This window comes from Gallus gallus, chromosome 10 (assembly GCF_016699485.2).
Source record: "Gallus gallus isolate bGalGal1 chromosome 10, bGalGal1.mat.broiler.GRCg7b, whole genome shotgun sequence".
In the NCBI taxonomy this organism is placed as follows: domain Eukaryota; kingdom Metazoa; phylum Chordata; class Aves; order Galliformes; family Phasianidae; genus Gallus; species Gallus gallus.
The window spans coordinates 14,977,207-15,000,970 of NC_052541.1; the positions used below are offsets into that span (position 1 = coordinate 14,977,207).

Below are 23,764 nucleotides of genomic sequence, written 5' to 3' on the forward strand. Positions count from 1 at the left end.
GATGAAATAGGAAAAACGTAGCTAAAATAATTGTTCCTGGGAATTGTGCCCGTAGATGAAAAGTTAACCATTCCTAAAGCTGCTGAGGACCATTTCCCTGAACTTCCAGCATTGTGCAATTAACCAGACGCCTTCTCTGGGGTTTCCACTTCCCTCAGCTCTAATAAATACCAGATCATGCCAGAGGCAGCACAGAGAAATTGATGGATTGATGAAATGATCCAGTACCAGCAAATCTATAACTGCAAAAATAGCCAGTTATTCTTATCGTTTCCTTGTTCTGACACAATTTCCTGCCCTCCCACCAAGCTGCCCTGAAGATTGCCTGGATGACAGATCTGCTTTGAAGACAGTTATACCCTCTGCAAAGCAATGTACCTCTTCTCTTAGAAATAGCTGTGTTGAAGAGCAGTGACTGGGAGCAGGGTGAGAAGCTGAGCTGATGTCAACAGCCTTTGATCACATTTGGCATGTCTCTGGGGTGGGCAGTGCTTGTTCTTAATGTTTCTGATTGTACTGCACTGAAGCACAGGAGATGTTCTTTGCTTGATGAGTTCTACTGTACCTCCTACAGATGTGGTGATGGGCAGCCTGCCTGGAACAGCTCAGAACAGGGATGTGGAGACCACAGCAGCAAGCCACTCCCAGCTCTGTATACCAGCTAGTTTGGGTATGTCTCTGCTGAGCAAGGGAGGAAGTTGCGTGAGCTTAACAGGGTTCTGGTAGTGTTGTTTTTTGTCAACAGTGGATTAATGAGACATTGCAACTGCAGCCCTGCTGATGGATCTGAGAGCAGTGATGTCTGGCATGTAGCGGTGGTGAGCTGATGGAGTTGGTTACCCCTTTGGCACGTACAGCTGTCCTTGGTGTAGGAAGCATGACAGCCTTTAATACTACCATAAAGACCTTTTTGGGATCTATGTACCTCTAGGTGTTGTTGACAGCTGGCCTTTACAAACTGGTCACCATCATCAAACCTTGTTAAGGTTAGTTTTAGAAGTGCTCAGTTGCCTTGTAGTCATTCCTAGGTTTTAGATATGAAGAAGTGCTTGAAATGAAAAGACTAAAGAGTGCATAGGTTGGTGTTATTCAAAAGTCTGCTTGCTGATGGGGAATCACTTGGAGAGCCTCGCTCAGTAGTACTCTAAGCAGTCTTGCGCTTATGTCTACACTGAAATACTTGTCCTCATCCAGCACCCTTAACACTGTGTAGTGCATTCAACACCTACAAGTGTCTGCAAGACTAATATCCCTCAGTCAACAATTCTAGCGAGTCTGTTCAGTCATTTCTAGAAGATTGTTTAATAAATATGGATAGAGTCTGCTGTGCTTCTAGTTTCAGCGTCTGGATTTAGATACCTTCATCATAGTACCACAACACCTTATTAGGTGGTGATAAATACTGTAATCGAGGGGATATTCATTCATGTCAGTTTTGAAGGATGAACAGCTTGCTTTCTAGCTATTAAATACAAACAAACACAGTTGAAGTCTCTCGTGTTAAAACTTTGGCTGTGTGCGAACTTTCCTTCCTTCAGCTATCCCAGCTCACAGCTTATGAGCAAATGCCAATTCCCACAGAGGTGGTGCAAGGAAGGGATATGCTGTACTGAACATGCACTTCTCTGAAAGTAACCGTAATGGAAAATACTTCACATGGTACAATCTAGTACGGAATACAGCATTTAAATTCATTTCCCCATTCCTGAGTTCCAGAACTTGTCTAGAGCACAGTGTATTACTCTTCTGGTTTACTTTTCCATGTCCTTCCCACAAGGATCAATTGTACAGAGGAGATAAGGTACACCAAGAATCTGCTTTTAATGCTTGACTTTTTCTACTCTGTAGATGTGGGGAGAGGAAGAGGCTTTTCAGGAGAAATGTTACAAAATACTGAAAAGCTATTTCTTCAATTTGCCAACCCTGTATTTCTCACTTGCACTGTTCGTAGTCCCTATAGCTTGTGCTTTGTGTTGGCGGACTTCATTAGACATAAGAACACAAGGGAATGAATATATATTTAAAAAAAAAAAAAGAATGGCTGAAAAGAACAAATATCTCTTGGCTCCTGTAGGTGTGTTCAAACCATCTGCTGCTCACGTTTATCAGTGCTGAAGGTTGCAGTCAAAGTCAATTTGGTGAATAAAGTTCAGGCTAGAGATTGCTGTGGGGTAAAACGATCTTCATTTGTTACTGACCAGTGCCTTTGGTATTCTGTAGCTGCCACAATACAATTAATGAGGTGTCAGTGGTAAGATTTAACCTGTAAGCTACCTTTAGGTTTCATGTGTAAAGCTGATAATACGGTATCAGCAGTATGAACAAGGCAGCTCAGCTGGTGTCTAAGCAAAAGTGGGTTGAATATGAGAGATGCAAACTTCTGTCTGCAAGCTCCTGCTGCACTCAGAGCTCAGCAGGAGCTGAGACCACCTTCATCCTTTCATGGCAAGATTTCTGTGTTGTTTGAAACACCTACTGAATAGCAAAAAGTGGAAAGGAAGCAGTGGGTCACTGATCCTGACTGATTTCAAGGACCAAATACTTCATTGTAACTCCGGAAAGAACACTGACCTGCAAGCTGAAAACTTTATGGACTCCATTTTCCTAGAACAAGAAGTACCAGCAGAACAGCCAAACCAAAATAAATAACTTATTTTTTCCTTCCTTCCCAAGTACCTTGTTACTGGAAGAATCAATATTCTATTCTATTCCTGACTCTTATTGGATTTTTATAAATACATATTCCTATATAACTTTAAGCCAACAATAGAACGAAGCCATAGCTCATCAGTTGCATTTATAACTGCTTCTGAGATGTATGAAAATGAACTGAAGTTAGTAAATTGCTTGGAGATTCTTGGGTGCAGTTCCTTATTTTGCTCCCCATGTTTCTGTTGTAGCAGTTGTCAGCTGCTCTCAGAAGCACGTAGATCCGGTGTACAGCTCTGCACTACTTTGGGGATGAATCAAAAGATGACTTTTCAAATGTTCTTGAAGTCCATTGTTTGCACAAGAAACAGTCCTCTGCACCGCTGCTCAATGAGCTGTCAGGAAAATTACTACACAGATAATAAATTATAAAGATCTGTCACAAAATGCAGCATGCTTGAATAATTTTCAAAACTATTAATAAATCCCGAGTAGTTGAAACAACTGTCTCTGTTCTTTCTCACCAGAGACAGCTGATTGAAATGTAGTCAGCACTGAACGGCTTGACATGGTTGAGCTCCACTCAGATACGGGCACATGACTGAAAAAGAGGGAAGAGGAAACTTGAGGTTCTAGTGGTTTCATTTCTTGGAAGTTTAAACTCGGGTTTCAGCACACGGCATTTCCACTGTTTGGGCAGAAAAATGGCCAGGGACAATTCTTGACCTATGAGCTGAATCACAATGAGCGGAAGGTATGTGTTTTTCAGGATGAGTTATTGAAGTTAAAAGTGAGTATTCAAGTCATATCTGATTACCATTGTTCATATTCTAATCCCGAACTACCAACAAGTCTCAGTGTCCTTAAGTTTTGAGTATGTTTGTGTAGTTACACAGTGACTTACACCTTGCAGCCTGCTTGGTTTGCATTCTGGGTATGGCTTAATGTTCATGGTCACGGAGAGCAAGCACGCCCTTGGTCCTGCTCCAAATTCTGCCCATAAACCAGGTGCTCAGCTGTGGTTTAGAGACCTGTAATTCTGTGCTGGGGTCACCAGGACTTCTTGGTTGCAATTGTTCAACTCTGTAATAAGAGAAATAAAACCAACAAATGTCGCTATGTGTTTTTGAAACGCCTTCATCGGTTGTGTACCCGAAGGTTTTTGCCCTAGGCTAACAAATGTCAAAGCAATCTGTTGGGTAAACTTCTGCAAACAAGTCGGTGTTGAATAACAGGGTTCAGACAATTGCTTAGACGTAGGCTAAAGAGATCTGCAGAGCTTCTTGGTGGTGACCAGTGGTCATGGCAATGAACGCCTTGTACTTGTAGATGGGACAGGAGACATTTAGAGGAGTAACAACCAATCAAAGCTTTGAACTCCAAAACCTTGTATTACTACACGCAATACCTGTAAGGTCAGGGGAAAGGGTGTTTTAATGCGAATGGAAGGACTACTTTTTCATGTGATTGGGTCTCCTTGGGTCTGATGCTCCTTCCGATTTCCTTCCTTGTGGCCCTGGAAGACGTGCTGTAGGAAGCAGTCTACGCAGAGAGGTGGTCTGGATGTTAATGCCTTACTTGTTGCACCTCTGAAAGATTGCTGAATCTGTGGCTTTGTGTTGCTCTACTCTGGACAAGGTTTGTTAGCAACCAATTAAGTTATATTTTTCCAGTAGTTGTACTGCAAGGAAAGAAACAGTGAGGGAGTAAAGTTGTGTTTCTTTTCTTTGCTGAGAAAAGAGCTTTTATTTCTTTCACGAGAAAATGAGACATTTTCACAAAAGACAAGTAGAACCTGATAATGCCAACTTGAGGGTTTCAATTATATATATATATATTTTTCTCTTTTCTTCCCCTAAAGGAATTGTTAATGCCATCCTTAATAACATCTAGAGAAAATCATTTGTATGTGTGAAGGGAAAGTTGTATTATGGCTCCTTGGACGTAATCCATAGAGCTGCCTGGAAAGGTAATAAAGAATTTTTAGATAGACATATTTTAATTTTTTTTCCAGTTGAAATGCTTTTGGCTGTATTTTTGACTGTGCATTCATTTGTTCACGTGCTTTTTACAGCAGGATTTGACTGGTGTTTATGTCAAAGTCCAACACTAAGTGAGCTCATAACAACCGACGTCGTAGTTCTTGATGGCTTCAAAGGGCATTTGATGCATTCATAAAACATCCTCAGGTTGGCTCTGCTTATGTTTTATTACTGGCTGTACCAGGGTTTTGGTGATCCTTCATAGAATCATCACAGAATGGCCTGGGTTGAAAAGGACCTCAAAGATCATCAAGTTTCAACCCCCCTGCCATGGGCAGGGTTGTTAACCACTAGACCAGGCTGCCCAGCTACTTCCAAAGTGTCATCTTTCTTCTTCCTTTTCCCCATTTGAATTTGTTAAAAATGGGTGCTAGTAATTAGGTGTTTTGTTACAGATAGAAGATAAAGACAGAAGAAGTGTTCTCAACTGTTCTGATTTCTTGCCTATTGGTAATAATTGGTTGTTTAGGTTGCTGTGAATATGTAAAATAGAGGAAAGAAGGCGATGAATAGATCCAAGGCTGTACAGGGGCTGAAGAGCAGTTATGACTCACCACACGCACCAGCATTCACAGGAACTAGAAAGCAGATATGGCTTCACACTCAGCATCGGCTTTACCGTGAGACAGACGTCTTCAGTAAACAAGCAAAACTAACACTTCTGTGGGACAAGTTGTCACGTCCCTCATTCATGACAAAGTTCTCATTTCGGTGGATACTGGATGCGAGAATGTAATTTTTGTATCTCCCTATCTCCATTTTCCTCCTGGTGCATATAAGCACACCATCACAGGTGTGGCAGAGATGCTGGCAAACAACTATATATTTTTTTGCCACTCCAAAAATGGAGTCTTTTCTATCTGTTTTCTAAATGCTTGAGCATGCTCAGCATTTTGCTCTTTTGGCTGCAGTCTTTGACAAAACATGCACAGAACTGTTTTTATGATACGCATTTTGTGGGATCAAAGAATTACAGGTTTTTTAAGGTCTGCATTGTTCTTGTTCCAGAACTCACCTAATTATCTAAACCCGATACCTTTCTTGTTTTAGATGAAAAGATGAAAAAATATCAGTGGTGCAAGTCTTCTCTCTTCTTTCAGCTTAGATAGTTGATCGTTTTTTCTGTTCTCAGCAAAGTTCCCCTTAAAACATGTATTTTTAATTGCACAAGCTAAGTAAAGCTGGCTGCTCAGCATTCAGCAGAATTTTGGAAAGCCATATGCACTCTAGGAGTAGCTGCATATTTGATATAACGTATTTGATACTCTCATTGAAGTAGTGCTGGAACATTAGGAGCTGGCCACTCAAATAAATCAGGAAGCAAAATGCAGCTTTGTCAATACTGCCTATTGCCCTGCTCCTATAAATATCTCGCACATGTGAGCAATAACCTTAATTATGCGTATGTAGCTCTTTGTGCCTCATCCTGTAGGTTTGTGTGGGACTGGCAAATGTGAATTCCTCCTGTCTGGATTTGGTGGAGATGAGGGTGATAATATTCAAAGTTTCTCCCATGTTTTTCCTTCAGAGCTTAATGAAATTGTTCAGTGCGCTATGACAAACCCTCACCAGATGTGCATGACCATTTGTTTCACAACAGCATAACGTAATTGCATCACCAGGTTTTACTGGGTGATGAGAGGTGTCACTACATCAGCTGTGCTCTTAAATACACTCTTTAGGGTCACAAAAATGACCCGAGGGATGGAACACCTCTAAAAGGGCAAACTGAGAGCTGGGGCTGTGCAGCCTGGAGGAGAGAGGGCTCTGGGGAGACCTGAGAGTGGCCCCTCAGTATTTAAAGGGCTTGTAAGAAAGGGGGACAGACTCTTCAGCGGGGTCTGTTGTGATAGGACAAGGGGAAATGGTTTCAAACTAAAAGAGATTTAGATTGGATATAAGGAAGATGGTTTTTTTTCCAGTTAGGATGGTGAGGCACTGGCACAGGTTGCCCAGAGAGGTGGTGGGTGCCCAAGGTCAGGCTGGAGGGACTCTGAGCACCTGATCCGCTGTAAGTGTTCCTATTCATCGCAGACGTGTCAGACCAGCTGACTGCTAAGGGTCCCCTCCGACTCAAATTATTCTATGATTACTTGCAATCCTTGTGAGCAGAAGATGGGGAATTAAGTAGATTCCATTACTAAGCTTTCATTTTGACTTACTGCTCTGTGCCTCGCATAGTGATACCACGCTTGATGGAGGCTGAACACTACAGGAAAGTGCAGTGACGTTTGTCTTGCATGAGATCTTTCAGGCAGGAGTGTGGTGGAGAGTGAGACCCACAGAATGCTGCCAGAAACACGCTGCTGCCAAGGTACCATTTGCCTTTCCACACTGTGCCATACTGATGGGGGAAATCCAGGCTTGCTTCAGCTGCAGGCGTGCCAATTAAGTAAGTCACCTCACCCAGCCCTGCCTTGATTACCTTGCCTCAAACACACAGCTGTGCTACTTGGCTCTATCGCTAGGCACCTGAAGATGCAGCCAAGAGAATGTGTTACGTGGCAATGCTGCTGTTGGTTTTCTTTTCCTTTGCCTGTAGTCACGCATGCAATTTCCTTTCCAGCTCCACCCTTATTAAGGACTGTCCACCACCTTCCCCTCTGCCCACGGGCCTTGGGGACAAAACTCGCTGCCTTGGGGGGATGCTCTTGGGGGACAGAGTGCAGGTGACTGGGGGGGGATTGGAGATGGGGAGTGGTGATGGAGGGACAGAGGTATGGAGTATGGAAGGGAACGCTCCTGGAGATGGGGCTGCTCTGAGAGGAGGGAAACACCATCGTAGGACGCTGCGTTGAAGGAACCGACGGCTGCCGGGGGGGATGCTGCGATAACCGCAGGAGGTTCTGGGAACGGCCCCAACCCCCCCGGGCCCACGGCGGAGGCGGGGGAAGCGCGCAGGGAGGCGGAGGTGGCACCGCCCCGGGCCGGGGGTGGGAGCGGCGCGGTTCGCGGGGAGGAGGAAGCGGTGCTGGCAGCAACACGTGCCCTCCGCGGGGCGAGCAGCGCGGGCGCCGAGCGGTGCGGCTGGAGATGGCCGTGCCCGGCTGGCAGGTAACCCGGCTGGCAGGTAACCCGGCTCGCCCCACCGTCGCGAGGCTGCGGCTGTTTCTTGTTGTTATCTGCGTTTGGTCGCGGTGGGGTAAATAACAGTGGCTTCTCTTGAAAAAGCGAAGCTGCCTGCGGGATTGGGGCTTTATGCTTCTTTTATGGGACTTAGTGGATTTTGCTTGTTTTGTGGCTGGCCGAGTTGTTATCGGACTTTGTTCCTGTAGCACTAAAAGTATCCAGGGGGAGTAAGTTTGTAGTGGGCGGCTCTGCAGTAACTCCGCTCTTTGCTTTTGCTTTGCAACGTGCAGCTTCTGCGACGCAGTGCAAGAGACTCGGAGCAGAGCGGTCAGAGTCGTGTGAATGTTTGTTATCTACATAACAAAGTTACGCTGAAAAGACCCGAACGCCTTTCTCCCGATCCCTGATTTGTCCCCACATCTCACCTGGCTATCTTGGTGTTAATTTTTTGGTGATTGAGCTGTAGAAGTTGTCAGGTATCCTGCAGTGATCTTAGTTCGCTCAGCGATGATCCTATTGAATGGGTGCTTCTGGCTGTCAGGGTGAACGGGAGCGTTTGTTTCGTTTCTTGCTGCTGCTCCCTGCCGTCACAAAATAGCTTATCGTGAGGCAGAAAAGCCTGCGGGTGGTGGAGGCTGAGGGTGGATTCAGCACGTGCAGCTCCACTTTGCAGTCAGTGCAGGAAGAGTTTGAGGGGCGTTCAACTCCCCTGCACTGAACGGGGACACCTGCTGCTCAGTCAGGTTGCTCAGAGCCTGGTTCAGCCTAACCTGTGTGTATGTATATGTGTAGTGAAGCTGTTCATTAAAACCCGAGATGGTAAGGAACACCTGCAACTACACTTGGTACAGGTAGGCACCCAAATAGCACGGGGATCCCTAAAATTGACCCCAGTGCACAGGGTGGTCGCAGAGGGCTGGAGGCGTTTCTTGTCCCCAGCTGCAAGACTGGATCGGCTTCTTTTTGTGATGCCTTTTGCATAGGTTTAAGCTGTTTTCCAGGTAACTGTGTTGATGAAATTCCTCTTATTTGAACAGATAATTGTTTGTAATGCATGCTCAGGCAAGAATTGCTCCTAAGGATGATTCTGGCTGTGCTTTGGATGCTGAGGCCCTCTGGGTTTTGGGGCTGTCTATGGCGAACCAGGTTGGGCTGGCGTGCGGCCTGCATCCCGCGGTTCCCCCCACAGAGATTTTCCAGGCAATATTGTGTATCCGTTTGGCTGGTTTGGTTTAAGTCACAGTGATTTGCTCATCTCCTCGTCTCTGCAGAGGATTTCTTCTTGTTAGCTGAAGGTTGCCATGAGGTCTCTGAAGGTTGCCATCAGGCCTCTGCCTAGCTGCAGTGAAGTTCGTGCGTGTGTGCAGCAGCTCGAGGTGCTGCCATGACTGGAGAACCTGTCGGTTTGGGTCACTCATCCCTAAACTGTGAACTAATTTTAGTGTGGGGATTTGAATTTGGGTCTCTCTGGGCAGTGTGTGGAGATGTGGGGCTCCTGGCTCACTCTTTCTGGAGGGGAAGAGGGCGGCTTCACCTTGGCGGAGGAGGCCGAAGCATGCTAAATATGCCCTAATTTCCTCTGTACCAGTTCCATCCTTGAGTGGAAAATTGCTCCTGATTTCCTCAGATCTAGACGATTTATGTTGGCATCCTTCCCACATTCCCATTTTACTCCAAGTTGTATTTATTCGACAGCATGCATGCAATAGAAGCTTGCTTTTAAGTGACAGGACAGCTTTTCCCCAGTCTATTCCTACCCACGCTAAGCAGTTAAATGTTCCCCGGGTCCTGGGGGACTGTTTCTCAAAATGAAATTGCTCTTTGCAGGATTATGAGGTTGTCAGAGACACAAGTGCCTCCAACATTGCTTTCAAATTGAGTATCAGCCTAACAGCTGCACCTGAGAGTGCCTGTTGATGCTGTGACAATCAGATGATGGAAGTAAAGGAGTTATTCGTTTTTGGGCAGTTTGTGTCTCTAAATTTACACTTTTTTGGGGGGGGGAGTATCCCGTGTAAATGACAGTCCTGAATGAGGGCTGTAGGATCATGAGCTAGGAGAAACTGGGCCAGGTTTCCTGTTCAATTGGTCCAATGATTGATCATCATATTAAATGCTTGGCAATTTCTCACTTGAAGAAATTAGATTGGGTGTAACTACAGGTTTACCAGCATTGCCACAGACTGGGGTGATTGCTGCGTTGGTGGTTTTGCTCTACCTTAGGCAGCAATTATAAGGAAGTTGTTAATAAAACGCTTCATTTATTAGCTGTGCTCCATCTTCCCTGGATCTCCAGTACTGTGCAAGTAGTAAGGCACTGCGGATGCGTTGTGTGCCTGTCCTGCCCCTAAAGTGAAAGCAAACTGTGCTGTTGCCACCCACATGATGGCTTGCCTTTCTGTGCTAGGGCAAATACCTTCACCTGTGTACTTGTATTTGTACTAACTCATTGTGTAGCTGCTGTGCTGATGTGAAGCGAGTTCCTGTTAAAAGTGTTTGGGAATTACAAGTTTTGTTATTGTTGATTAAAAATGCAGTCCTTAAAACAAGGCAAAACCTCGCACAGACACTTGGAGACAAGCTGAAAACCATTTGACCTGTCCCTTCCACTTAAAAATGGCTCATTATTTCACATAACTCAAAACCTGAAGTGAGAATAAATGGGGAAAGTTCAGTGATTATTTTTTTTTTTTTATCCTGAGTTTCTTCTCAGTGAAAGGAGATGCTGGTTCACACGCATAACTTCCCTATGGAACTCATCACTGTATAGCATTCCTTTTGCAAGGAGTGACAAATCCATATAGGAAAGTGTTCTAGAGCTGGTTATCTCGAAGCTGCAGATATGATTTCTAGCTGAAGCAGCCCCTAAATAACAGATTTCTGGAAACCAGGAGATTGTTTTGCAGGTGGAGTCTATATCATTTGCCGACCTTATATTCTTTTCTCTGAACATCTGCTTTTGGTCAGCGTTAGAGGCAGCTTATTGGGCTGAAGTGATATTTGGAGCAATGCAATCCACTTACACGCTGTATGGGGTAAAAATTTGGCGAGGTTACTTTCAGGTCACCATTACTTTGCCCAAAATATATCCAAGCAGGTGAATGTTGGATGCAACTTCAGTTTTCAAGCTTAGGGAAGATCTACAGGAGCGTGCATAATACAGTTTCCTTAAATTTTGATCAGTTGGCTGTTTATAACCTTCTGCAAATCAACCTGATGTTTTGCAAGGTTACCCTGCAGCTGCAAAGTTTCATTGTTTTATCACATGAAATAATTGAATTATTTTGTGAAAATCAGAAGAATGTTATGTTTTTGCTGATGCCACCTTCTGATAAGCCCTTCACCAGGGCTGGCGGTGGCAAATTGTGCCTGTGCTTTCCATGGACCTCAGTAGTTGTCTAAGAAAAAACAGACCCTTGAGCTGGGAGCCTTCAAGGCATCATGTGGAATTTGTGCTGGAACGCTTCCAGCTTAGATGTGCACATTTCCAGCCTCCCTGTCACCAGAGAGAACCCCACTTGTGTAGCTGGGATGCATGGTGTGGTCTTTGGTCTTATAGCATTGCTTGGTGGTAATGCTTTCTGATAGTCCTTAACTGCAAGTAGTTAATTTAGATGCTTTCTTATGGTTTCTTGATTACTGCATGGGGAGAGTTGAGTTAAATTGATGCAGAGGATGACTTCTCTGCTTGCCACACTGGTGCTTGTTTCGTGTGTATTTACACAGGTGCTCCTTGCTAGCTTGTTTTCACTTTCCCACAAGAACAATTTGCTAAAATACCAGTAAGACAGTGACATAGGTTTTGAAATCTTCTTGTCGTTGTTATTTTGTTTACCATCCAAAATGGGGGGGGGGGAAATATTCATATCTTTCCTTTCTGGAAAGTACTCGTACCCTTGACAATTCTACCCACTCCTAAGAACTCCATTTGTGTTCTGCAAAGTAAGTTCTCCTTCAGTGGAGTCTTTAGGTTGGTACAGCCTTCATAATTTTTCTACTCATGTTGCCAAGGCTGTGATACCACTGGCTTATTTGGCTTTAAGTGGGAAGGTGTTGTGGTGCTTTGTTCATTGAAAACTTATTGCAGACCGATTCTCCTTATTGTAAAGCCCTATTGCATCTGATGTATTTGACAAATTCAAATGAAAATATCCACATAAATTGAAGTAACACAACTCAGTTCCTTACCGCTGCTTCTCTGGCTTTCAAGTGGAATGTTTTCTGGCACCTTCCCTCATGGGAAACATCTGCAGAAGCAAATGACAAATCATTAATGTTAATTCAATAGCCAGCTTTGTTCCAGGTTTCTTGTACTTGGAAACAATTAACTGTAGAGTTTTGTTTCGCCTGGTTTTCTTTTATTTTAATACAAATATTTGATCTCTTATGTATGCTAGTGGGTTTCTCAGAACTGATTGTGTGTTTATATTCTAACTCCCTTTTTCTCTACTTAAATAACGGTAATTGTGATGGTGCCATTGTGGTTGGGGTGTGATTTTGTGTAAGTGGCTGTGTTATGTTTAACTTCATGGAACTATAATTTGATACACAAAGCTTATTAGAAGCTAGGTGAGGACATGTGAGCTTTGGATTGGAGCCTACTTCTTCTAACGCAAGAAGGATTCTGGTATTTAACATCCACTGAGCAATACTGGATGTCTCATAGTCACATTTAGCAAAAAAAATAAAATCTATTTGGTCTTTGATGCTAATCAAATGAAAGCTGAAGATTAAGCATTCATCTGCTTAGGTGAAGAATTTGTTTGAACCAGAAAACCTCTTAATCTATTTAGCTAACTGCGGGCAGTTCCCATTTCAGGATGCTTGTCAAATTACCGCCTCTTGCCTCTATCTGCGAGGCACAGGTAAATGGAATTTGGATGGCTCTTGAATCCTTTAAAAGAATTACTGCATCTTTAAAAGGTTTTTATTGACAGCTGTTGCAAAAGCTTTGTTTATGAGCTCTGAGTGGTTGTAATCTACATTTAGTTGGAGAATGTGAGAACGGGGCATGGTGATGAACAGAGGTTGGGTTGGTTTGATCTGCTCTGAAATCTCCTGCCTGAAGCTGTGTATATGTGAGAGGAGAAGTAGAAACGCCCCATGGTAATGCTGTGAGCAAATGAGCAATTGGGCAGTGTGAGAAGGGTGCTGCAGGCACGCTGAAGGAAAGATATTTCAATTTTGACAGAATTTGCCCCACCTCGCCTGGCGAATTTACCTTGGATGAGTCAAGTCCTGTGGTATTTTTAAGGGCTGTGTAAAATGCCTGGAGTGTTTTGTATGAATGGGTTGGTCTGGACAGAAATTTGTCTTTGTGGGTCCTCCCACCTCTTTGTGGGTACTGCATGGGGACGTCAGGAGCTCTCCAAACCTTGGGTTTGTGTTGTTCAGTCAGTCCGATGTCACTGAAATGGATTAAAATCCAGCAAACTCTGGATCTTGAATAAAAGTACTCAAAATACTGTTAAGCTGATGTTTAGGTTCCTCAGGCCAACAGAAGAGGTAGTCACCCTGATGGCATTCAGTGAGAATGGCCAATGCTTATAAAGATGCTCTTCAGACAGTCCTAGAGAGGACAGAATATTTTGGAAAACTCTGGGTTTAAACCAGAAAAGGGTGAAGAAAATTGCCAGTGACATCAGATTGAGTGACCAGAATGACAGTGAGCCTAATTCCAACAGGATGCACTGCTTGTAGCCCCAGGGAGGACAAAGATGCGCAAAATCAAAGCTCTGGAGGGGGTTTGTCATATAAATGAAATGTCTTAGATCTAAAAGCAAGGTTTTAAGTTACCTGATACAAACTGTCTTTGTGTTTTGGATAGCTTTTCTGTTTAAGTCAATTACTGGGATGCACTAGAATTAATAACGCCGTGTGACTTTACTGTAATGTTAAGGTTCTCTGAAGTTATGCAGCTAAAAGTCTGAATGGTTCACTTCATCCTTGCATTAAGATGGGCCAAACCCATATATTTCATTTTATTTTTTACCTTTTTATTCGATCTGCTCATAGTTACTGGAATTGTAGCTTGTGGTTTTCTTGAGAATGTTGTCAGCCTACAGGGGCTTCAGCTTTAGCAAAGTGAAAAACTGGTGTGCAGACTTGGGTAGAGTCAGTATGTGATTGCTAACAAATGAGAGTTAAATTTACCTACTTTGTCTGATCTTCTCAGTGGGAAAATCGGGCTGTAACAGAACCCAGAGACAAGTTGCGTGTTTCTTTTTCCTGGAGGCTGCAAACTCAAATGTTGCATGGAAAGATAAACCTCAGAGTTTCACTTCGGTGAGAAATGACTAGTGGTTAGAGAGACCTGTGCTGGTGTACGCTTAGTCTGTGCAATTAAGAAGAACGAAGTTTAGAGGAGTCATTAGGTTTATTCTGCCATTTGCATGCTGAACATCTTACTGCCACGTCGCTTGGAGGAATGGTGTGACTGGTTTTAGTTGCATGCTTTTGCTTTTTCATATTTCAAGGAAGACGTTATTGTCTGTCTAGGATGAATCCATTCCCCAGAGCTACAGGTATAAATAAGTAGGATGAAGCTCCGTCACTTCAGAATGAAGGCATCCTAATGCATGTACTCGCTTCTCCATCATGTAACAGTCCTACTTCTTACCCAGAAGCCGGGCTGGTGTAAGCAAGAGAAATCTTGGCATTAGTGGTTAGTTTATATTATATCTCTTTTCCACATTTTAACCAAATGAAGTGTATTTCAGCTTATGTTTACTAAGTTAGCAATGCACCTTATGGCTTACTCTTATTATCTAAGTTACTGTCATTTTTAGAAGCACAGCATTGCTGACACGGTTTTGTCCTAAACTTATAGCAGGTGCACTGTATCCTTGCTACCTTATAGCCAAGGAATGCCAAAACAAGGCTTTCAAATGTGTGTGTTTCCAGGAATCTTTCCCTAATAATTTTCTTCTCCTGTCTTATTATTTTTCTTAGTTTCTTATCTCAGCTACTCCAAAATTCAACTTTAAAAGACCCTGAGCCAAATCGTCATTACGCTTAAGTGATCACGACTGTAACATAGGCATAAGTGTGCAGTAGTTCTGTGTGCTCAAGCTTAATTTCTTGGGTAGCTGAGAACCGTTGGGCCTTCCAGCAGTGCTGCCATAGAAGAACACATCAGTGAGAGAGTTGTTTTGTGCCCCTCCAAAAAACACTTGCTTGAGATTTACCGTATGGAGGTCAGAAACATATTTACTGTGGCTGTGAATGAGCTCCCTCTGTATGGAGGATCTGACGACTGCTTTGCTGAGTGCGAGATAATTGTTTTATTCTTCATTTAAGCTTCCTTGTGATTCTGGATCCTCCGTTTCCCTTGTGGTCGTCGTGGCCATCCATCATCGTCTCTGTGCTGTTACGTGGCCACACGCCGTGTTCTGGGTTGCGTGACAGTGCGAGGGATGGCACTGAAAGCCTCAAACATTTCCTTTCACCAAAAGCTTCCTGGAGGCTTCATTCTATGCAGCTTTTCCAGTCTCTCTTTCACCTTTCCCAGTGGCAATGCCTGATGCAATGTACCAAAATGCGAGGATTTGCTGTATGGAGGCTAGTGGTTCTTAGCAAGCTGGCATCAGGCCTTCTGGTAGGTGTTCAGTTTCATAGAACCATAGAATGGCTTGGGTTGAAAAGGACCACAATGATCATTGAGTTTCAACCCCCCTGCCATGTGCAGGGTCGCCAACCACCAGACCAGGCTGCCCCTTTGGTAAATTGCCATTACAGAATTGTGCGGAGCTTTAAATCAGTCTTTCCTCTGTAGCCACTGACTTTTCCTAAGTGGTTTGACAGTAACGGTTGTTATTTAGGGAACACACACAAGTGATTTGCATATAAGCACAAACTTTTTTTTTTTAAAGAAGAGATATTTCAGTGCTGGTAAAAAGGCTCTGCCTTACTGGGCCTCCTCTGGAAATGAGTCTCCAGTTTCCTTCCTAGGTTTGTTTTCACCGTGAGTTATGGAAAGGGACGATCTATTTCTGTGCACCTCTTCTTACAAAAATATTCCTCTTGTTACCGGGGAGGTGATGGGCTTGAAGGAGAGAGTGAGGGAGGAGGCTGCAGGCCTGAATTCCCTCTGGAGCTGCTGGAAGACATGACGCTGCCTCTCTTCCCTTGTACTGCCTTCCTTTTTCCCATTTGTTAGTTAGGGTTGTTAGTTGGTTGGGTTGTTGTTGGACTCGATGATCTTTAAGGTCTTTTCCAACCTGAGCAATTCTATGATTTATTTTAGATGTCGCTATGCCAGTACGTGCTGGCTTCCCACAGCACTCCTTCCCCTTGCTGCTCATCAGCTTTCCCTCTTCCCATACTCCTGGATGTGCTCTGCTCCATGTACCGCATTTCCAGGTGTGTGATTGGCACATTAGAGAATCCAGTGGTAAAGAAACATTCCGCTTGCTGGCCCCATCTCTGCACGTGGCACAGTGCCTTTGAAGGGCAGCATCTGTCCTTCTAGGATTTTGCTTGGGGTGTGATTTGGTGCGCACAGCCCCTTCTGGGTTGGATGGCTGCAGGAGGCAAAGCTTCATGCCCAGATGTCCCTGGGGAGGTGTGATGCTTGGTGGGGTATGACATTATAAACAACATATATGGTTGTAACTCCTTACTGCAGTCGTAGGAATTAGATGGAAGGAGACCTTATGGCGTGCACAGGTACAATTACAAGTGACAGTGTTTTGAAGGAAGTTGAAAGAGTGGAAGGAAATTGTGTAATATTTTTAGAAGAATGCAGCCCAGCACTTCCTCCTTCATTTCCCCACATACATACTCATCATTTTTCTTTGGTTTCAGAATAGGCAGAAACGTACCGAAAGCAGTACTTAAACAAGCTATAGTCAGGTGCAGGGTTTTTTTTTTTTTCAGCAGCTTTCACTCTCAGGTACTATCTTAAGGTGCTGGTAGCAGCTGGTGGGTCTCTTACTTCTTCTACTTACTGTCTGCTCGAAAAAGGTCAGATGAAAGCTCTGCAGATTGTGCAAAAGAGCTGGAACGTCCTTGTTCCTTTCATGTGAAAAATGGAGGAAGATAGGTGCTCATTTCATGGCTTTGATGGAGAGCTCATCGTGTTTGAGCAACTTGAGAAATGAAAAGCCAGGCGTGGGATCCAGACACCCAGAGCCTGAAAAGCCCATGGGATCTGAGGGGGATCGAGGTACGACAGATAGCCCAACAACCATAATTAAGGACAGTTTCATTCAAGATGCCTTTATTGTATGCACAGAACAAACACATTCTTCCTAAGCTTTGCGTTTTCCTTTAGTCCTATGTCCTTCTATAGCAAAAACTGTAGGATTCTTCCTCACATCAAGAGAGCTAGTTTAGTTTCCTTTGGTTATCTTCCATTCAAGCATTCAGTTAACAAAATTGCTTTCTGTGAAGCACGAGTTTGGCATCATCAGGCCATATTTGTAAAAATGCTGCATCCCAGTACACTTTGCAAATGAATCTGTAACAGTAGCACAGAAGAGATGTGGCTAGACTTGCATTATTTGAAGCCCTGAAAAGGAAACCTGAATCCAAACACAGTGGCAAGATTTGGGAGCTGGCCAAGACCTGACCCTGCTTTTGCAGCAAACTGCCTGTGCAATGGAGATGTTAGCTACACTTCAGCAGTGTGCTCCCTTTGATGCTTGTTAGTACTAAAAATAATTCTGACACTGATTTCCCCAGGGTAATTAGCTTGTGCAGAATCAGACTGAGATTAGACTTCTGGTGCTGTCGCAAATTTAAGCTCAGGTATTTACCCTGCCCTGCAGGGCATGGATGCAGGGAGAAAGATCTGTCTCACTTGTTGTATATTGTCACGTACGTATCTAATTCAGTGGCCTTTGCTAGCTTGTGTGATCGCCCCCAAGGGAATGGCCTCAAGCCCACCTAGATCAGATCTCTGTTTCGGACTTCTTTTTCTCTGCACAAGAAGCCCAGTGCTTGAAGGTCTTGGTAACCCAAGGGATATCTTGTCTGTGGTGAAGTATGCAGTTTTATTTTAACTATTTTAAGTATGGGTGTAGCTGGTGCTGAGTTTGGAATGTTCCAGGAGATACCGGTAGCTCTGAACAAAGCTCTGGCTTTGGATGGATTTGCAGATGTTTTGTGGCTTTGTTTAGATGTACAGGTAAATATTTTTCTCATCTCTATGGCAGTCGATGCTTATGGTTAAGTATTGCATTTCCAATTGCAACCAAAAGGAGCCACTGCAAAGAAGAAAGCAGAGGTTTCTTTTTCAGAAGTGATTTTGCTCTTGATTGTAATGGTTCATACAGGACTCAGGCACTTCACTGCAATAACAGTCCAGCACATACAGTTGTTGTTAAGCCAGCTGAGAGCTGTTTTCCTCATATTTTCCTTTTTATTTTTAACTCTCGGGGAGAAATGGTTTAATTTCTGCTTATGTTTGTAGGAAAAGCATGATTAGCTTTGTAAATCATGTAATGTTAGATTTCATGGCAGTGTCTGCCAGGCAGCCGGAGATTGGGGTGAGTACCCTACCTATGTCAGAACTGACAGGTTATGTAGCGAGGGAGTTCCGTTAGTTACTATCCAGTGTGAACCTATGGTAAGATGTAAGCAACTGAAGGGCATCTTCCTAACAGCTTCTAACACGTGTTGCTGTTTTCAGCTACTGAAGGTCTAAATGTTGGCTAGCATTTGTTTGCAGCTGTACTCAGATCTATCTGCTGGCTTTGAGGGTGCATCTTAAGGGCTTTGGCAGGGAGCGTTTGAGGGGTGTTTCAATGAGCGTTGTGCACTTTGGATGTGCAGAGTGTGGTTACTTAAGGAGAAGAGCAGGAACGTATTGTGATTTCCAGTATGTAAATCAGCTTGGTTTTGTGTCCCAGTTCTGGCTTCCTGACAGGACTGTAAGTGAAGCTGAATTACAGGATGATTTCTCTATAGTTCCAATGACTTTTGAAATCTCTCTTGGAGCCGCCTCCTAGAACATCTAAAGAATGCTTTATCTCTGAGTATTGTAACTACTTAAGGGAGTAAGTAGTGTGTGCTACAGTGAGGGGGAGCAAAACATTGCTTGAAAAAAGGAAAAAGTGAACCGAAGGACTGTGATCAGAAGGTACTTAAGGGAAGATAAGCAGCTAGAAATACTCATTACATCAGTCAGATGATGTGCTGTTAGCAGTTGTTGTGTCATTAATCTTTTTTTTCCTAGTCCCCGTTGCCCCCAAAAGAGGAGGAGATGAAGCTAAAGAACAAGATGTAATAAAAATGACAGGTGCAGTCCAGAGTGGTCTCTCTGAAGGAAGGGATTAAAATATATGGATTGCTCTGAGCCTCTGAGCTTTAGCAGCACGTTACAGAATACGCTGAAGAAGATAGGCTAGAAAGATTTATTTATTTATTTGTTTATTTCTTCTTGCATAAGAGCAAGGAGCCATTCAATTGAAAACAACCGAGTGAACATTGATAACAGGAAATGTTTCTCCCTGAATGATCATTGTTTGCAGCTCTTCGGTACAATGCGCCATCGTTGCAAGGAAGGAATAGAGGCTGTACTGAGAGCCACAGTTTGGCAAAGTACACCTCTCCCCGTGGTTGATTAGGGGATATTTGGAGATAAGCTTGGCACTGAACTTCTGAGACAGTGGAAGGAAAAGGAAAAGCTGCTGGCCTATGGGAGATAAGGATTACGTGAGCAAGATGTTGACATGGGGAATGTGCTTTTGTAAGAAACGGGCAATTTCTCTCTATAAATGTGTTTTTATTGATGCCGCTCAGTGTGGGAAAGAGAAGTAGAGGAAAACTGATGGAGGAAGAGAGAATGGACTGGGTTTATTAGCAATTGCAATCCATTGTTCAGTAGAAGCAACAGTTGTGCAAGTCCATGTTGCACTCTTTGGGTGTGGGGTACCTCTGGCTCCAGTACCACGTTGGGTTGTGTGGTGGTCCCCATCCCTCACTTTGCACTGTTTTCTCTGGGGAATGAATTTCTGCTCGTGGGGGTGGTTTTGTGTGTTGTGTTTTGTTTTTTTTTTTTCCTGCATGAAGTGAGGAAGTGAAAAAAGTGCCAGTCTGCATCTGGCAGACATCAGACTGCATTTGCACTTCAGGTTGTATTTAGGCTTTTTTTCCCCTAAAACCAGGACACTTGCTGTTGCAAAATAGTTTTTTCATTTGTGCTTTACAACAGTCATTTGGATTAATTTGCTTGTCATGACAGCGTTTGTAAAACAAAAGTGCCAGTTGCAGCAGGAGTGTGTGTGTGTGTGATTTCAGGGGTGGAATATGGCCAAACCTCTTGGCAGTGCAGGGCTGGGCTGAGCAGCTTCTCTGGCCTCACTTCAGGCATCCCTGTGCTTTCCTTACACAGCAAATACTGCCAGCACTGCTTGGTGGCAGCTGCTGGAGCATCTTTGCTGCTGTCCTGGAAATGAAGCAAAAACTTTTTGTGTTTTATCTCTGATTTATTTTTCTTCCTCCACTGTGGTTGGCTGCACTGGGGAAGAGTTTGCTCATGGTGGGATGAGTGCGAGTGGGTCTCACATGTACCGCGTGGTCCCTGTGTGCCATCCTTGCTGAGTGGACTTTTGTAGCATGAAAAAAAACCTAAAAGAATGCAATTGCATAAAACTTACAGGAACTGGTGTGCTGCTAGGAAACAAAATATCTAAGCAAACAGAGTAAAAAACCATAGCAGTGGGTCGTCAAATTGAGAATGGTGGAGAATAACAGGAAGGGAATGGGAAGCGGCAAGGGCCTTGGGAGGTGAGGGTTGCGAGCTGGGTCCTGCCTTTATTTACACTGAATTCATGTTGCAGGTTTTGTGCATGTAGACAAACAATGCGGGGAGTGCTGGCATTAAAGGAGTTGTTTAAATGAGTCCCAGCAGTGGTGTTTCATAATGTTTTGTGCAAACGTTTGGCCTAATGATTTCTCTTATGTGATTAAATGCTACCAAGAAGGCCTGTAACTGCTTTATGCATTTTTATATCTAAAGAGGGAAGAAAGAAAGCTGTCAGCCAGGGTGAGCAAATTGAGCCGTGTCTCCAGTGAACTTGCGTGAGGCTCGTGGTGCTTCAGCATTGGTTTTGCTTCTCAGAGATGCTATGAGGAAAAAATAATTCCAGTTTGTCCATGTGTGCTCTGTTACTGGGCCTGACTGCAGGATCTAGAGATGAAAATACTGTGTTTAGCCAATGTATGTATACTAGCACACATTCCTGTATGGGCAAAATCTGATACTGATGAGTTGAATGCATGTAGTGCTGTAATAGCTTATTATTTTTTGTATTGAATATTACTATTCTGTAGCAAGCAGTATAGATGGAAGCATCGGTATAGCAACGCAGATGGAGGCAGGAGGGATTGTGTGATTCTATGATGATTGTATAGTTTTTGTTGCATAACAATGCAGGGGAAGAATTTTTTGTAGATGCCCAAACATTGGAAGAATGGTGAGGATAGTCATAACATTATTTAAATATAAGTTAGTAATGCAACCTTCAAATTAATGAAATGTAATAGTAGATGTCTTAGAGAGTAGACAGTGATTTCTCTATCTAGCTTTATGCACGGTTGTATTTCTATGCTCTGATCATTCTGATGTTTTCCTTAGTGATGAGGATGATAGTGGATGAAGTTAATTTTGGTAAACTATGCAATTTGTTCAATTGTGTGTATTTAAATGTACCGTGGGTTTTGGAAGCAGCAGTCATGAAGTTAATGGGTATACATTGCTACTGATACAGGTATGCGAAGTAAGCTGTGTTGCATGTGTCATCAGAGACTGTAAAAGAACAAATCTTGAAGGTTTCTTTAGCTTTTTTCCTAATGAGTTTGGAGGATGATTTGACTTTCTGCTTTTCAGAATAAGGATGGTTGTTCAGCTGTCAGCCACGGAAGACCCTGTCCGTGAGGATATTCCTGTGCACAGAGGCATCCATTTTGACCCTTGCATTACAATGCAGATTCAGTGAGTGATTTTGGTTTGAATCTTTTCTTGTCACCCCTCACTGTTGCAGGTATATATGAGAGATGAGAGTCCACCAGCAGCTTTTCAAAATCTTTAATCCCTTCTGTTTGTTTCTGTCCTTGTTTTCTCTCACCTGCCTTCTTTATGAGGAGTATTACTTCTGCAGAGGTGACTTCCACTGAGAACATGTTGACAAAAGGGAATATTTTTAGGTCTTACTTGGACTTTCTGATGTTACACGTTATATATCAGGAGACTATTCTGCCTCAATCCCTTAGTTTGTGGAGTTGGTTTCTGTGTTGCACTTGTCCACCTGTAAGTCATGTAAGAACCCTCATAGCTTAAGAAGTAGCAAAGATGTGCATAGCCTGGAAAATCATCATCAGAAACTGCAATGCCAACTTTGCCACCTCTTTTGTGTGCTAGCATTATTTTGACTTAATTCCCATCAGAAACAGTTTGAAATGAGATAAATCACCAATTTTTGGCAGTCGACACTTGGCAGAAGAAATGAAACAGATCTCCTCATAGCAGTCATAAAACAGGACAGACATTGCATTTTAGTGTGGGATTAATTACTTGTTCTGTTTTCTGCCTAAACAATTAAGCCTACCTACCAGATTTCATCGGAAAGCACTTACTAATACTTTGTGGCATGCTTTCTTTTTACTGTTTAGAAAAATGACTGAAAGTTTTAAGATGATGCAACATGAATCATAATCTTCAGCTGCTGTTGGTTCTCGTGATTGACTTGCCTTCTTCCTACCTTCCTTTTAATCACCCCAGGAATCGCTGATGCTGCTTCGTACCAGAGGCATTGCTGAGGTTCCGTGTGCAGCTATGGACTTGGAGAAACCATCTGTCTGGGGGTCCCTGAAGCAGAGAACGAGGCCGTTCCTGCAGAACTTAAGTGTGAGGAAGGCGAAGAAGAGGTCGAGCAAGATGGTGGTGAGCAAGGTCCGCTCCCTGGACCGACGCCTCAGCGTGTCGGTGCCTGACATGCTGGAGGTGGAGACTCTCACGGAAGAAGAAACAACATATTCGAGCACTCAGGTGCTGTCCAGTGGCTACCCCAGCGGTGCCCCGAGGCCTGTGGTGTCTCTGAAAAGAAGGAACTCATCGATGAGGCCGGAGGGAGAGGACTGGCCATGGCTGCAGCCTTCGGCTGCGTGCACGGAGCCAGCTGTGGCCCGCTTGGATGTGCGTATGGCAGACAGCCCTGTGTCCGAGGGGAAGCGACCGTCCAGCGATGACCTCTTGGAGCTGCTGCAGAGAGCCCACCTGAGCACTGAGCTGACGAGTGAGATGATGGAGGTAAGGTGCTTGCAATTAGCCAGACTGAGCTGCCATCACGGGGCTTATTTGAATGGATTATAAAGGGATGGAAAAGGGCACCCTGTGCCAGGAATGAGTAAGGAAAAAACAAAATGAGCGTGAACCAACCATGATATTCAGATATTTATTCTGTCAATCTGGAGCAGCAAAAATATCACATCTTTTTCTCACCGTCTCTGTGGTCAGTGCTCCTGTGACAGTGCCTCAGGAACTAGAGGACCCACGTCTAAATTGTCCTGAAACAGTAAATCCTGCCTGACCTGAAGTGGAGAATCTGCAGGTGCATGATGGTTGTCTGAAACATTTTAGCCAAAATTTGTTTTGTTTGTGTTGTGGAAATGTATCTCTTTCAATCGAGTTATCCCTAGGAAGGTTAGATTTTGACCTGTGTTTTGAGGTCGTTTTCCCATAGTTTAGCTGTCACTGGGATGGCAGCTTTTGTCCTCTGAGATGCAAAAATGGAAGACGTATTTTGATATGAAGCTCTCCTTTGAGATTGGTGATTTCACAGGCACATTTACCTTTTGAGCTCTTCATTCAAAATTATGGTCAGTGCTACTACAGGGAAAGTGATGTTTGCTGGTAGAAAACCACTTGTTCTGCATTTCACAGGTCTGTGCATTCTTATTGAAGCAGAGCTAGCACCTAGCCTGCTGTGACGCAGCATATCCCATGAGTAGCCAGTGACTATCGCTTCTAGTTGCTAAATTGCAAACTTGCTGGCTTTCTG

The 23,764-nt window shown here is 43.7% G+C and overlaps 1 protein-coding gene and 1 long non-coding RNA gene across 6 annotated transcripts in view; one reads left to right on the forward strand and one right to left on the reverse strand.

The window, feature by feature from the left end:
- Positions 1–2,049: 2,049 nt before the first annotated feature.
- Positions 2,050–8,406, reverse strand: LOC121111585. The gene is made up of 3 exons (XR_005862621.1): positions 8,186–8,406; positions 3,554–3,732; positions 2,050–3,250 (listed from the first exon to the last, which is right to left on the reverse strand). It is a non-coding gene; the product is annotated as an uncharacterized LOC121111585 (long non-coding RNA).
- Positions 7,297–23,764, forward strand: part of MCTP2 (multiple C2 and transmembrane domain containing 2) — a 113,013-nt gene continuing 96,545 nt past the window's right edge. For 3 of the 5 annotated variants that reach the window (XM_004943863.5, XM_040706488.2, XM_040706489.2), the window contains exons 1-3: positions 7,633–7,745; positions 21,595–21,699; positions 22,486–23,013. In XM_004943863.5, coding sequence (XP_004943920.3) covers positions 22,495–23,013 — 519 coding nt within the window. In that variant the 5' untranslated portion in view covers positions 7,633–7,745; positions 21,595–21,699; positions 22,486–22,494. Of the gene's footprint in view, positions 7,361–7,632; positions 7,762–21,594; positions 21,700–22,485; positions 23,014–23,764 lie in introns of those variants that run through there. The other 2 variants (XM_015292280.4, XM_003641820.6) reach the window with 2 other exon arrangements.